General features: G+C 48.2%; 1 protein-coding gene across 2 annotated transcripts in view; it reads right to left on the reverse strand.

The window, feature by feature from the left end:
- The window catches only part of PCNX2 (pecanex 2), a gene marked incomplete at its 5' end in the record, with an annotated part of 286,590 nt that overhangs the window by 195,746 nt on the left and 76,488 nt on the right, over positions 1-14,356 (reverse strand). For both annotated transcript variants that reach the window (XM_080822822.1, XM_080822823.1), the window contains 2 exons: positions 137-247; positions 7,888-8,059. In XM_080822822.1, the coding sequence (XP_080678948.1) occupies positions 137-247; positions 7,888-8,059 (283 nt within the window). The remainder of the gene's footprint in view (positions 1-136; positions 248-7,887; positions 8,060-14,356) is intronic.

Here is a 14,356-nt window from a genome sequence, read left to right on the forward strand (position 1 = left end):
CTGTGTCTCTGTCAAATAAATGAATAAAATCTTAAAAGAAAAGAAAAGAACACCAAGCTGTCTGGACTCCATTTCATGCAGCCCTTATCAGAACTTTAGACTCTTTTACAGGAAGACTGGGATGTACATGACTTACCAGAACCTCCAAAAAACAGCATGTCAATTTGTTCCAAAAGATAAATGCAGAAAGTGTTGATCTGCGGGAAGAGCCCGAGGAGGGAAATTGCAGGGAAGCAATATAAAAATACTGGAAGTGAACAGACAAAAGGGACTGTAAGTGTGCGGCCGGTGGCCCCTGGTCCCCGAGGCAATCCTGCCTGCTCCCCTTCCGGCTCCCAGCCACCCCACCCCCGCCCGCATCCCGGAGGCAATACTGGACTCCTCGCACTCCTGGGAGGAGGGTCTGCGAGCCCAGTGGAAATGTGCTCGTGGAAGTAACATGGGGCTGCGTCCGGGGAAAAGGCCCAGGCAAAGAACACGGGCGAGCGCAGCACCCAGCAGAGACCTCAGATGGTGAGGGAGACGGTGGACCAGTCCGTAGTGTGCAAGAGCGGGCTTGCACTTGGGGGGCGTGAGGGTCGTGGGACGGAACTGGGAAACTCCAGGAACAGGTAAAGCTAAAGGCAGTAGGTAGGCTGCTCTCTCCCTGCATGGGGGGGGGGGGGTAACAAATTTGGAGCTGGGGGCGCCTCATTTTGGGCTTGTCTCCCAGGAGCATTTGAGGGCCTGAGACCTGAATGCCACCTGAAATTCAAGTTCAGTGGGAAACTCCAGGTTCAGAGGAACAGGGGAGGGTGGTGATGAAGAAACCACACACGGTGACAGCGGGACAGCGACAGGCCTGACCTCCTGGGGACTGGAGCGTCTGGGACATGAAGGCGACCCTGCCTGACCAGAGGAAGACGGTGCCCCCTCCCAAAATGGGAACAGTGCATCTGGGCAAGACATCCACGTGCCAGGATTCCACGTTTCACAGAGATCATTCGTTGGAGGAAACCAAATGTGCTAGAGCCGAATTTTACAGTTCTGTCCCCGTCATCCCCTCTTCCACACGTCTGTGCAAGTTGGGTTTCATAGAAACACAGAAACTGCCACTCCCTCTGCTGTGACGCATCTGTCTTCTGTCTCAGTTTATTGAGGAGAATGTCAGTGAAGTTTGATCCTGGTAAGCCCCAATAAAACTAAGGAAATTTGATTTGAAATCCCATATGCCTGAACTTTGGAACATAGACCACAGTCGACAGCGGGAGTGGGGATGGTGGGGGGCGGGGGGCTTCAGCAACTTCTGAAAATCAGAAATGCACACTTCCCATCGTGAAACTGTACAAACGAGAGTCCTCGTACGTCACGTGCTCTTGCTAACAGTGGCTTGAAAGTATGGGACAAACCCTTCTACAACCATATCAAGAGACTATTCCAGCGCTCTTGGGGTTGAAGCCATATTTTGATACACATGGTGATTTTGCTGTCATGTTTTCTGTGGCAAGATTTCGATGATATTGTAATAATCTAGAGCATCTGTGAGGAATCCACTTTTCAATCAAAGTAGGCCAATAGGATACAAATACTGATCTGCTGGACATCACTTTATAGGACACAATTGTTTTTTGTTTTTTTTTTTTTCAGGTTTTGTGAATGGAACTCAGAGATATGGGAAAGATAGAAGAAAAGGAAATTTGGGGTGTCTGGGTGGCTCAGTGGGGTTGGGCAGCTGACTCTTGGTTTTGGCTCAGGTCATGATCTCAGGATCCTGGGACAGAGCCCCACACAGGGCTCTGCCCTCAGCGGGGAGTCTGCTTTGGGATTCTCTCTCTCTTTCTCTCCCTCTGCCCCTACCCACCCCCTACTCTCTCTGTCTCTCTGAAATAAATAAATCTTTTATAAAAGGAAATAAATAAAAATTTAATAATAGAACATAGGAGCATCAAAATTTTATTCCCATATAATTTCAAGCAAACTGACTCGTACGTCTTCTCTGAACTGTGAGACTCAGACCCCGCAAGGAAGATGACAGATGACACTGTACTCTGGAGTTCTCTTGTCCAGGGTAGGGGTGGACGGAAGGCATGGTGAGATCGCATTAGTTCACCTTCTCAAGAGCTGTGTGTGTGTGTGTGTGTGTGTGTGCGTGCACGTGCATGTGTGTGTGTGTGTGGCAAAAACTACACCAAGAATGAAGAACTCCAGGGAGAAGTAAGGGTGTGAAAGGAAAGGAAAGGCAGCTGAATACTGGAAACTGGTCAGCAATGCAAGTGTAAGGAAGCGTTTTCTGTAAAAAGCACATTAGGTAATGAAACCTCAACTTGGAAGAGAAAAGGACGAGAGCCAGTGAATGGTGGCTTGAGGGTGATCTGATGGCGAGATGGCGAGCGGCGGCGGAAAGCCGCCCCTGGGCGCACAGAACGGAAGCTCAGTGCAGCCACCGTGGAGCCCAGCATCTCGCTCCTCTCCAGGATGTTTTCGAGAAGGAGACCTGTGGGCTTTAAAATCAAAGCCAGGGAGGTGGAAAGAGAGCAAGGCAGAGGTAACGTACCTCATCTGTCGGGCTGTAGCTCACGTGAATTAAAAAAAAAAAAAAAAAAAAAAGCAGCCAAATGTTTCCTGCATTAGTAGGGCAATTAGAAAATCACACTTGAAGTTGCTGAGGTCATTTTGCCCTTTTTCCAAAAGTTAAAAAGAAAAAAAAGTTCCCGTGGCTGTCAGCAATTTTCCCTGTGAACAAAGATTTTTCTTTTCTTAGCATACCACTGAGACGGTGTATAATTTTCTCTCACGGCTACTCTTCATTTTCCCTAATAATTACCATAAATGCAGAAATTTCCAGTATGGTTCCATTTCTTTACAAGCAACATTTGCAAATAAAAACATTGTAACTGGCTTGTTTCTTTTTTTAAATGTGAACAATGATATTCGTTACTATTCTATGCCATGACTATTGCCGTTGTGGCTTTGGGGCGAAAATTAGCAGAATTAAAGTAACATGGAAATAAAACTGAAACCTAAGAAGTTGATGTGAATATATACAGTGTGTGTCTCCAATGCGCCGTATCTCTGTGCTAACTCATCGTCCTGCCTGTGACGTACACCGAGCCCCGGAAACAGTGTTTATAGAAGACACAGAGAGAAGGCAAATGTGAGGTCTCCCTGGGCCGAGAAGGGGGTACGTTCCAGTAAGTTGTCCCCAAACCGCCACCTATCTCTAAGGGTGGCATTCTGGAAGCTGCCTTGTTGTAGGTTGGGGGTCACAATCCTAAGGACAAACATAAAACATCAAAGTCTCAATCTGAGAAGGACCCACCCAGTCCCTTCTACAACGGGCAGCCACTCTCCCCGCCTGAGCCCCTTCCAAGTCAGGACCTCAGAAAATCAGAAATGCACACTTCAGTAGGCAGAGCCCGGGCTACCATCGGACAGCTCTAACCCAGACCGTTTTACGGGTCTCCCCTGCAGTGAGCCGTGATGCACCTGCCATGGGCCGGGACTAGTTAGTACCGTGGGATAATTAGAAAGCCGACCTCCTCTCGTAGGCTTTCACTAAAGTGACGTTAGTGGAAAGTATTAAAATTGCAGCCCAGAGGTTACTATCCCTGACTGAGCAAGCTAACGAGGACTGACGCAGCGGTCCCTTCCCCTTGCCCCCGGAAACATTTTGTGCCTTTTAAAGAAAGAGAGAAGTGCCCACAGGAGTATTTTGAATATACAGCAGGGGTCATAGAAGGAAAAATAAGGTAAGAATATTACCCCCAGTGCTTCTGTGTCTTTCATCCCCCCCCCCCGCAGCCTATAAAATCAACAAGTCCCTGCCACTGACTCTGTCTTCTGTCCCCAAGTTTGGCCCCCAAGGTCCCCACCTCCTGGCAGCCTACATCCCGCCTCCTTCCATCGTTCTATTATCTGACTGGGAGGCTTGCCTTTGAGATGCTCCTCTCCTCGCATTAAACATGACCAGAGGCTTCTCCATCTTCCCCACCGGCCCAATTCCCACCTGGACCATCTCCCAGCGCTGGCTCACATCCGACCCCACTGCCCTGGGAGGCGGGTGGGGCAGGGTCAGCTCTGGCCAAAAGCAGCAGACGCGGGTACTCCCTGCTCCTTTCCTGCTCCCTCCCCCTGCTGCCTCGCCTCTCTCTCATGAGGGACACGACACGTGTTGTGCAGAAAGCGGGAGAGGCATCCGTTAACAGAGACAGCAGCAGTAAGGCACAGGTTTAAAGAACTATTTCACCTCCCCCAGCACCGGCCAGAGGAGGACCACAGCGTGAGAAGCCCGTGGCACCCTCGACCACACGATGGAAAACAAGGTCACGTGGGCTGAGTTCCCGCTTCTCTCTTGTCCTTTTTCTTAAATGCTCCATGTTGAAAGGACTGAATCGTGTTCCTCCGAAAAGATACCTGTACACCTCACCGGGCAATAGGGTCTGGGTCACGGTCAAGTTACAGTGAGGTCCTGAGGGTGGGCCCGGATCTAATATGCCTGTTGTCCTTCTAAGAAGAGGGAATTTGGACACGGAGCCAGACACACACACACACACACACACACACACAGAGAGGGAAGATGATGTGACAGATAGGGACAAGGCGATCGACGAGCCAAGGAGTGAGGCCAGGGCAAGTCCTTCACTTGTGCCTTCAGAGATCTTAAACTCCAGGCTTCCAGAACCACGAGACAGTAAATCTCTGATGTTCTCAGGCCCCCATGAGGAGTACTTTGTTACGGCAGCTATAGGAAACATACACGACTTTTTCATCCCAATACTCCTCATTTTTTCTTCTCTCCTTGTTAGTCTCTGAACCTAACCCTGGTGGGAGCCACATACACTCAGATCCCTTGGTAGTAAGGGACAGAAGGTGGAGAGGCTCCACACAGGAGAATGAATGACTTTGAATCACCCTTGCTTTCCTCAAGTCAGAAAATCAGTATACACCTCGATCGCCTTCCTCTCATTCCCGATGGCTCTAAATTTGTTCCACAATCTTCTCCTGCTCAGCGCAAATTAGTGTGTTTAACACATTCCCTCCACGGGGATTGTTATTGTTCTATTTTCCCATTTTTCTTTATCCCAGAAGTCATTTAGCTGGCTTGCTCACCTATTTACCGCTATTTTTACTTGTTACCGTGGACAAGCAGACAAAGATATCTTAAGGTAAAGCTTTAATGAGGAAAAGGGAATTCCAGATAGAAAAACAAGGAGGCCATATTCCCTGCCTCCTCTCCTCCCCTCAGCGGAATTGGTCTGAAGAAAAAATGAGAATACATACAGCCAGTAGCTGATTTTAGAACAAGGGTTTCTGCTAAAAGTAAGACCTCAGGCTTTTACCAAGTACACTAAGGTCTTACTTTTTGAGCCCTCGTAACATTTCGCCTTTTGATGCCCGGGCAAATCTGCCGTTCCAAACAACTATATGCATTCGGTGGCATTGGCTTGTTTATAGAAGCAAATTAAAGAAAAAGAGAAATGAAAGACAACTATGTGCAGAAAAACAATTTCTACACAGAATGTATGACACGCTTTTCTTTTTCTTTCTCCAGGTCACCTTCAGGAGGTGCTTATCATGTCCCTCGTCACTATAAGGGCCGAGATGACCAGTCGGAGAACGACAGTGAATGAGTCTTCCAAACGCTCACCCGTACATTGATTTCCTTACTACTTAAACACACTTGTGTTCATTAGTCCATCCACTCAACAAACATTTCTTCAGTGCCTGTATTTGCCAGACACAGCATGGGGTGCCAGGGAGTCAGTGTGAGAAAGGAGGCACGGGCTCTGCCTTGTCCTTACGGAGCAGCGCACAGGCTAGAGAGGGCACAGACATCAGCCAAATAATCACAAGTGGACGGATGACTCCAAGATGGGTTTGGTGCTACGGAAATATGGGTTACGGTGGGCAGGGAAGATGGGGCCAAGCTTAGGGGCAATGGGCCATCAACGAGCATGGCCAAGGCTGTCCCGGGCGCCCATAACAGGAACATAAGGGATGGGGATGAGACGAGGAGTCACCAAGGCAGTTAGGGCTCCAGGTCAGACCCCACATCCTTGGGACCTGTATTGGGTGGAGCTCTAGCCACACTAACCTATGCTCGAGATCCTGGGAAAAGATGATCAGGAGGTACCCAAGACTGAGCGTGGGCTGCAGAGAGGGGAGGCAACATTTTGACATGGACACGTGTTTCCTTTTTTTTTTTTATATTTTATTTATTTATTTGAGAGAGAGCATGAGCGAGGAGAAGGTCGGAGGGAGAAGCAGACTCCCCATGGAGCTGGGAGCCTGATGCTGAACTCGATCCCGGGACTCCAGGATCATGACCTGAGCTGAAGGCAGTCGCTCAACCAACTGAGCCACCCAGGCGCCCTGGACATGTGTTTCTTGAACACCTTCCAAAATGCTTTCCTGCCCTCTCTGCTGCTAATCCCCAGGCCCCCCTGGGTCCTTGCATTCCGGACTCCAGCACTGCTGTCGGCAAGAAGACAGCCAGGAAGGGACGGGCTCCAGCCTGCACAACCGTGCCTGGGCATCTGTGTCTACTTGAACTCGGACTTTTTCATTGTTTCATCTCAGAAGGGAGATGGGTGGGTTCATTTATAGGAAGGTAAAAGTTTCCGAAAGTCTTTCTTGGGGTGTGTGTGTGTGTGTGTGTGTTCCAACTGACAGAACTTCAAGTAATATAAAAAAGTAAAGTGAAAACTATCCGAGAGGGTAGTAGCAAATATTCTCGGGCAAGAGGCACTGCCTGGGAACCTAATCATGGGATCAGTTCTTCACCCCCCCCTGCCCCCCAATGTTTCCTACTTGAGCTCAGAGATTCTCTAACATGGTGCCTGACCCTTCGCTATTATCAAGCTACTCAGCCCCTCCCATGATGTAACCAGAAGAGAGATATAGAGGACACAGACAAAGGTGGGCTGGGGGCGGGGGCTGCGTGTGGGGGAACGACTAGTTTGCTGCCACTACAGTAGGAGGAAGAACGGGGAGGTAGTGTTTGGGAAGGAGAGTCAGAGGGCGGCGTGTCTACCGTGGTTTTCATCCATAAAGAAAACAAGGATATGTCGCGTCTGGGAGCCCTTCCCGGTCCCACAGCAGAGACTCGGGGAGTTGTCATGGGGGCCAGGGAAAGAATGACGTGGAGTCTGTGGCTTTGAAAAGCTCCTCTTGAGTAAGATATTCACAGGGGCTTGTGTCTTTGGTGCTTGCCCTTTATCAACTCATTTGGGCAACGTGATCACAGCCAACCACAGGTCGGCATGCGTGTCAACCTTTGCATGTCATGACTAGAATTCTCAGAGCACTTGGGGTCACGTCTTCAGAGCTGAGGACAGCACTGGGTCAGCCTCTCCACATAATAATGATCATGACAATGATAATAGCTAACACCTGGTGCCCGGCCCTGGTCCACAGGTTTATATGTACTAAATCATTTAAAACTGGCACCGACCTCGGAGGTGGGTACTATTTGTGTCCCCATACACTGTTGAATTTTTCTCAAGGTCACACAACTAGCAAAGTGGCAGAGCTAGAACTCAAACAGGCAGGCGCCGAACCATGACCTTGGGCAGGTTCCCTTTGTAAACAGAGCACTTGACAAGAAACACTGCCTAGACCTTAAGGAGCACCTAGAGGACCAGTGATAGGCTGGGTGACGAGCACATCCAGGACGCTGCCTGGACTGAAAACCATGCACACTCGGGCTTTGCCAGAGAGTCTGTGCCACATGGGTGGGGCTCCAGCTCCCAGACCATCTTCTGAATGTGTACAAGTCAAACAAGAAATGCACATCTCTTCACCCAGTAATCACATAGGAGGTTTTCTCCCGCTAGCGATTCAGAATATAAAAGGGAGACGTACCCACCCTCCTCTGTATTCTTCCCCACAACCCCCAAGTTCACTCACCTATTAAGAGGTCCCTAGCTGACTGGAGGGACCTCGGAGAGAAGAGCTTCAGGCCATAGACAACGTAAGTGGGAGGGTGCCGGGCTTTGGCCCCTGTATTAAGAAGCAAAATAAGGCCACACAGCACACAAAAATAGATTGGTCTGCTATATGTTATGATTTGGTTGTGTCCCTAGAAAACAAACACAATGTCTGAATGGTACCTATTATTTTGATTAAGTGACAAAAGCTTCATAGTCAGTAATTCATATAATCTCATACAACTTATGCCGTAAATCACATTCTCCCCTCCCCATACCACATATACACAAAACACCAGGAAAAGAAAAAAAAAAAAAGACTCGGATACTTATTCTAACAAGAACAAGAATATCAAAAAGAACGTTATGCCTTCCAGACTCAACAAGACTTAGCTGAAAATTTAATTATCATCCTTGGATACAATTTCGATCTAATTCAATGCTTCCCCAACAGCAAAACATCCGTTTGTATTGTTCATTTCAAGAGCAAAACTAATCTAAGCCATTGCTTGCTTTACATGGTCTACCTTGAGCCCTGCTATTAATAAGAAATAGAATTATAAGTGGTGGGCTCTGATTCCCTTGTCTTAAAAAGCAATATCCTACAGGTGCAAATTTATACCCACAGAGATTGCGTAAAATGTCTTAGTGTAGCACAGGGAATCATCCAATTTAAAAAAACTCACCATTTATATACATTTTCCTTTGAGGAGGACCAAAAACTTAACAGGTCTCATCTTAGCCCTCAAAATATTGTTATGAGGAGAAGTGGAAACATTTTTATCCTTATCCTTGAATAGATAGAAAAATTAAGGAAAAGATATAAAATCAAATTTTCCAGGGCAAAAGCCAATGAAGAATTTACATGTCATAAACCAATGCACAATTCATAAGGCTCAAAAAAACCAACAAAAATGAATTAGGGGGAGAATCTTCTTTGCGATTCATGAACTACTTTGGGTATAAAAAGTAAAGATTAAAGTGATATGGGTTCGGATGTGAATATTTAAAGTCACTGCCTTGAACATGTTATATTTAGAAATGCAATTTAAATTGCCACTGCTTCTATAATAGAAATGGTCCTATTCTGAGACTATCTTTTAATAGGAAGGAAAACACAGGCTGTCCATGGGGGCTGGCTATGTGTGGCCCTGAGTCCAGACTCATATTGAAAGGAATATTTGCACTCTTATGAAATCTCCTTTTGAATCCAACTGGGTCATAGATTAGTGGGTATGGGAATACTTCTTCTGCGTTAAAAAAAAAAAAAATGAAATGAAAGCCTAAGTGAAATCTTAATGCATTTCGTATCAAGTGAAAAGCAAACTAACTTGGTTGGTATGGACAGCTACTTGATACACAAACGCGTAAGCATACGAGATATTCCTCAAAGCGACACCGCTTACAATATAAAGTTAAAGACCTGCCTCCCTCTTGCCCTGATTCTTCCTTTTCCTAAAAGGTTAAAAATACATTTTCTAGGAATTGAAATTCTGGTCTTGAACAAGTTTGTGATATCATCTGAAATCTGCCAAGTTCACTTCATGTATGGGCAGGGGAATGCTCCCTTCCTAATTGTAATTTATGGGACCAAACCTGAGGCTGGCTTGCTGGCAAAGAGCCTGCCCTTATCATCACGCCACAACTCCACTTCCCTTCCTGTCCTGGGCTTTGCGTCCCTAAACCATTCTAAGCGTATCGCTAGTGTGTGGCATAGACGCCGCTTCTATTTCTCTCGATTCCTAACAACGCCTACTGCAAGTACCCGCTCCCCTGCTCCCCAGTTCCTTCTTTCATATACGAATCAATCATCAGACCCCAGAGGATGGATGTTTCTTTTATCCGATAGAAAAATTCCACTCGTCCCACCAGGTAAAGTCGGATCAGTCTTTTTTACACTCATCCAACTGTTTCCCGTGTGATTTCAACTTTAAAATCCCCTGGGGGAGAGCCCCAGCTTCAGCTGTGGGCATCTGGGAGACCATCTGCGTGTGCAGCTGGATTTTGTATCAGCGCCCCCAACACACACACACACGTACAAGGTCACGGGCCTGCCACAGGTGTGGGCTCCAGGCATTACACCCGGGTGTCCTCTGCTTCCTCGGTCCGTGGGGCAGGAAAGGGCCCCCTCAGACCTACGGAGGGATCAGCACACCTGCTGGTCCGGCCATGCTCAGGGGCCCGGTATTTTTGTCGGCTGCTGTGAACAGCCAGGGCAACAAGAGCTAACGTGTATCCCACCCCAGGCCCCAGGCTACCCACATGGTTAATCCTCGGTACAACGCTAAGAGGTATTTATTATTCTCATTCTGCCAAGAGTAAAAGGAGGCACACGTTCTATGCCTTAATTTTTTGCCAAATTAAGAAATCTGTCCCCGGCCTGAGGATCTGTGCTGGCCACTGCATTCTGGCTCCCAACAAGAACCAGGAAGAGGAGAGCACTCGGCTCTGGGACTCAGCCTGACCTCACGGAATTTCATCGACAATCATCATTCTTTAAACACACACTGCGAAGCAAATACAGGGTCTGGGGGACAGCATTAGCAACAGCTTTGCGGTGTTGACTTTTCCTTAAAGAGCTCTGGAGTGGGGAGAAGGGGAAGAACTATAACCGCAGGCTCTATCCACCGCTCTGGGACACTGTGTTAGGGACCTCGAAACGCCACCGCTAGCATAGGAGTTCGCTGAGTCATAGTTTCTAGCGATGGTGCGGGTTCGCTGATTCGGACCTCATCTCTCTGTGCTTGTTGATGAGTTCTTTTTTACTTTAGGGTTAGTAACTCAGCTGTCCATTTAGAGTCATCTGAGCATTTTTTTTTTAAGATTTTTTGAAATTTATGTATTTGAGAGAGAGAGAGCACAAGCAGGGTGAAGGGCAGAGGGAGAAGCAGACTCCCTGCCGAATGGGAAGCCTGAGGTGGGACTCAATCCTCGGACTCCAGGATCATGACCTGAGCAGAAGGCAGTCGCCAAACTGACTGAGCCACCCCGATGCACCATTCGAGCATTTTTAACGATATGCTTCAGTTGTCCTTGTGTGTGGAGCGAAAGGAGGAACACAGGGTGGGGGGTTTCTGCTCTACGGAGAGCAGAGTCCCCGGAGAACCTGAGCCGGCGAGTAGTCTGTGACTCCCACCGGGGGTGTCGAGGAGAACCCAAAACATTTCAGAGAAGGCAGTAGTAGATACGTAGCAACCAAAAGGCCAAATAATTCCTATCAGCTGTTAAAATGCTACTTCTGTTTAAATACGGTTGGAATCCGATCGACTACATTAAAAATTGAAAAGGCACAGGCGAATGAGTTTCTGGAAGCTCGGTTTATAATTTCAAATAGTTTATCATTTCATTTCACAGAATGATGTATTTCAGGGCCGGCTTGCTAGCTTTCAGGTCTGTGCATCTTGACAAACGGGTCGATGCCGTTTGTCCAGCCGGGGGGCCGCGAGGCAGCTGTGGCCGTACCCCTCAGAGTGGGGGCCGAGGTGCCATCGTTCTGCCTGCACCCACCTTACACGCGAGCCCACTGCCTCAGCACGTCCCTCAGAGGCAGCGAAAGACAGACAGGAGGGAGGTCACTTAGGTTCTGCCCCTGTTTCATGGCAGAAATCCAGTAGATAAGCATTCAAAGAAGGCCGTTTAGAGTGGCTCAGGCTTTAAAGGACACTTTTTTGGAGCCAAGTAAGTACATAACTGAAGAGATAAATATAATTTCATTTTCAATCAAGAGCCACAAACACTAAGTTGACCTTCTTATTTCTAGGACTGAGGATTGAGAAAATTTTTATATGTCATTCAAGATCATTCCTCTGATAAACGCTAGGGGATCAGGGTCAACACCGACAGCAGTCAGTCAGGTGGACAGTACGTACCTCAGCGTGACGTGATGAAAAGCGCTCTTCCCCTCGATGGCTTTGCTCCCAAAGGGGTATGACCCCAGTCTAATCATAACGTAGATGTCGGATAAATCCCAGCTGAGGGGTGGGCTACAAAATCCCTGACCACTACTCCTCAAAACCGTCAAGGTCATTCAAAAAAAAGGAAGTCTGAGAAGCTGTCACTATAACAAAAGCAGTGTGCTATCTCGGGTGAGGTCCTCAGGCAGAAAAGTTTAGGTTAAAACTAAGAAAATCTGAGGAAAACAGGGATTTTAGTTCCAAAAATGTATCACTATGGGCTCACTAATGGTGACGAATGTGTGGGGTATATGGGAACTCTCTGTATTATCTTCCCAAATGTTCTAAAATTAAAAAGTTTATTTACAAAAAGCATTCCCGGGGCGCCTGGGTGGCTCAGTCTGGCTTCGGCTCAGGTCATGATCTTGGGGTCCTGGGATCGAGCCCCATGTTGGGCTCCCTGCTTGGCGCCTGCTTCTCCATCTCCCTCTGCCCTGCCCCGCCCCCGCCCATACGCACACGCACCGTCTCTCTCTCAAATAAATAAATAAAATCTTCAAAAAAATCATTCCCAGTGATTTTTTATAGAATAGGAAGTGGTACCAAATGTCTTCCCTGTGGAGCAGTCAGAGCTGCCTGACTAGAACACACAACGAGTTACAGCCCTTGCTCTTTGGAGTTTGTACTGTGACAAAGGAACGGGAAACTTACTATGTTCCAGGCCCAGTGCTGGGCTCACTGTATTGCATTGTCCAATTCGCTCTTTACCAAATCCAACTGAGGTTGCTCTTATTATCCATATTTTACCAAAAAAAACAAACAAACAAACAAACAAAAACAAAAACAAAAAAACCTGCGAAGATTTGTCAGCTCCTTCCACAGTACCAGGCACTGTGCCGAGCACTCCAGACGCCCGTCTTGGTTCATCCCCTCACCATCCCATTTCATGATTTCCTCTTGCACAGGTGAAAAACTTGAGATATAGAGAAATCACTTGCCCAAGATCTCCGGGTTTGTACGTGGTGAGGCTGGATTCAAATCCCCAACCCCGTGTGCTACCCCAGGGTGGCTCGTGGGGCATCTGAGGTCACAGCCCACCAACATCCCCTGGGGGGCGGGGCTGGGGGGACGGATTCCCAGGGGCTGCCCCAGCCACACCCACTGAGAATCCCTGCAGGGCCTGGGGAAGGCCCGAGTCTGGCTCTGCCCAGGACCTGCCCGGTTTTGCTGCCTCTTCAATAAGCTCCTGAACTTCGCTTTCGGCGCCATCAGCAGCAGCGACTGCTGGTTGGACCACGTGCAGATCCGGGGACGCCCGTGAAAAGCCTCATCGTCTGCACGGCCGGTCTCTGATCCTCAAACGCTGCTGGGGTCGACCCAGACCATCAAGTTTCTTAAGCTCAGCTCACCTAGACCTGTTTTCTTTTATAACCAGATGCATCCCTGTCAGCCCCAGGGTCTATTGTACCGTATCCATCAGCACAACATTAATTCTGCATTTATATCTGAAAAAGACAGAGTGCTTTTATTTTGCTATCTTCTGGCTCGAACCACTGGCTCAAAATCTGGCCCCTGTGTGCTCTGGAGAGAAAACAGAGAAGAAATTCCAGCTGATCGCTCTAAGAGCAAGAACTGAATTTGGGAATAGCCTCTCCCCGGCAGCAAAGGAAAGTACTTGGGGTCACGTGATGCCCAGGGCAGGAGTCGGCAGCGGCCCCAAGAGCCACCTCGGTGGCCAGACTTGGTTTGCTCCCCTGACCACCTCCTTCCTGAGGTTTTCACATTTATAAACTGGAGATCACGCATCCGCCTTCTGAATGCCCACGTGGCTCAGGCAGATGGCAAGAGGAACCATCTCGTAGCTCCTGTATCTTCTGTCCCCCCCAGAACCGTCAGCAAGTTGGCGATTCGAATCGGGGGCTAATCTACCAAGAAACCCAGGTGAGCAAATCATATTAAACACAATGTCTGACGACGACAGTAAGAGAAGTCACTTCTTACTCTCTGTGCGTAGGCTCGCTCAGATACATGGACGGCTGCCTGACCAAGCCCTCTAGGAACTCGACCGGTTAAGGCACCATAACTCCAATTCAGAGCGAGGACAGAGGGCGGCTGCTAGCAGCCACGACGGGTCCACGGGGATTGCATGGGCCGTCCCCGCCATCACCTCTCCTAGCCTGGTCTGCATTATTAGGTACATGCAGGACACGAGGGTTTAATAGCATCTAACACCCCTCCCCCAAGTCGCCCAGGAAAGCGGTGACACTGAAGTGCCATTACTAGAAAGGAGGGTGTATTTCCTGAAGCAGGAGGTGGATGTGACATCTAGGGAGGGCTTGAGCGAGAAGACTGCAGAGCTCCGCATCTCTGGGCGCACCACCTGACCCAGATTTCTGACGATAATCACAACAATACATCTTAATACCCTAATTATGCTGCTTCTACTTATCCTGACATTCAGACTCTGGAATAAAAGAAGATGTATTATATGTAAACCAATTATGGGGAACAGAGGAATTTAACAAGATAGCAATGTATGCCATGTGATCGTCCAAT

This window comes from Martes martes (assembly GCF_963455335.1).
Source record: "Martes martes genome assembly, chromosome: 14".
NCBI classification, from domain to species: domain Eukaryota; kingdom Metazoa; phylum Chordata; class Mammalia; order Carnivora; family Mustelidae; genus Martes; species Martes martes.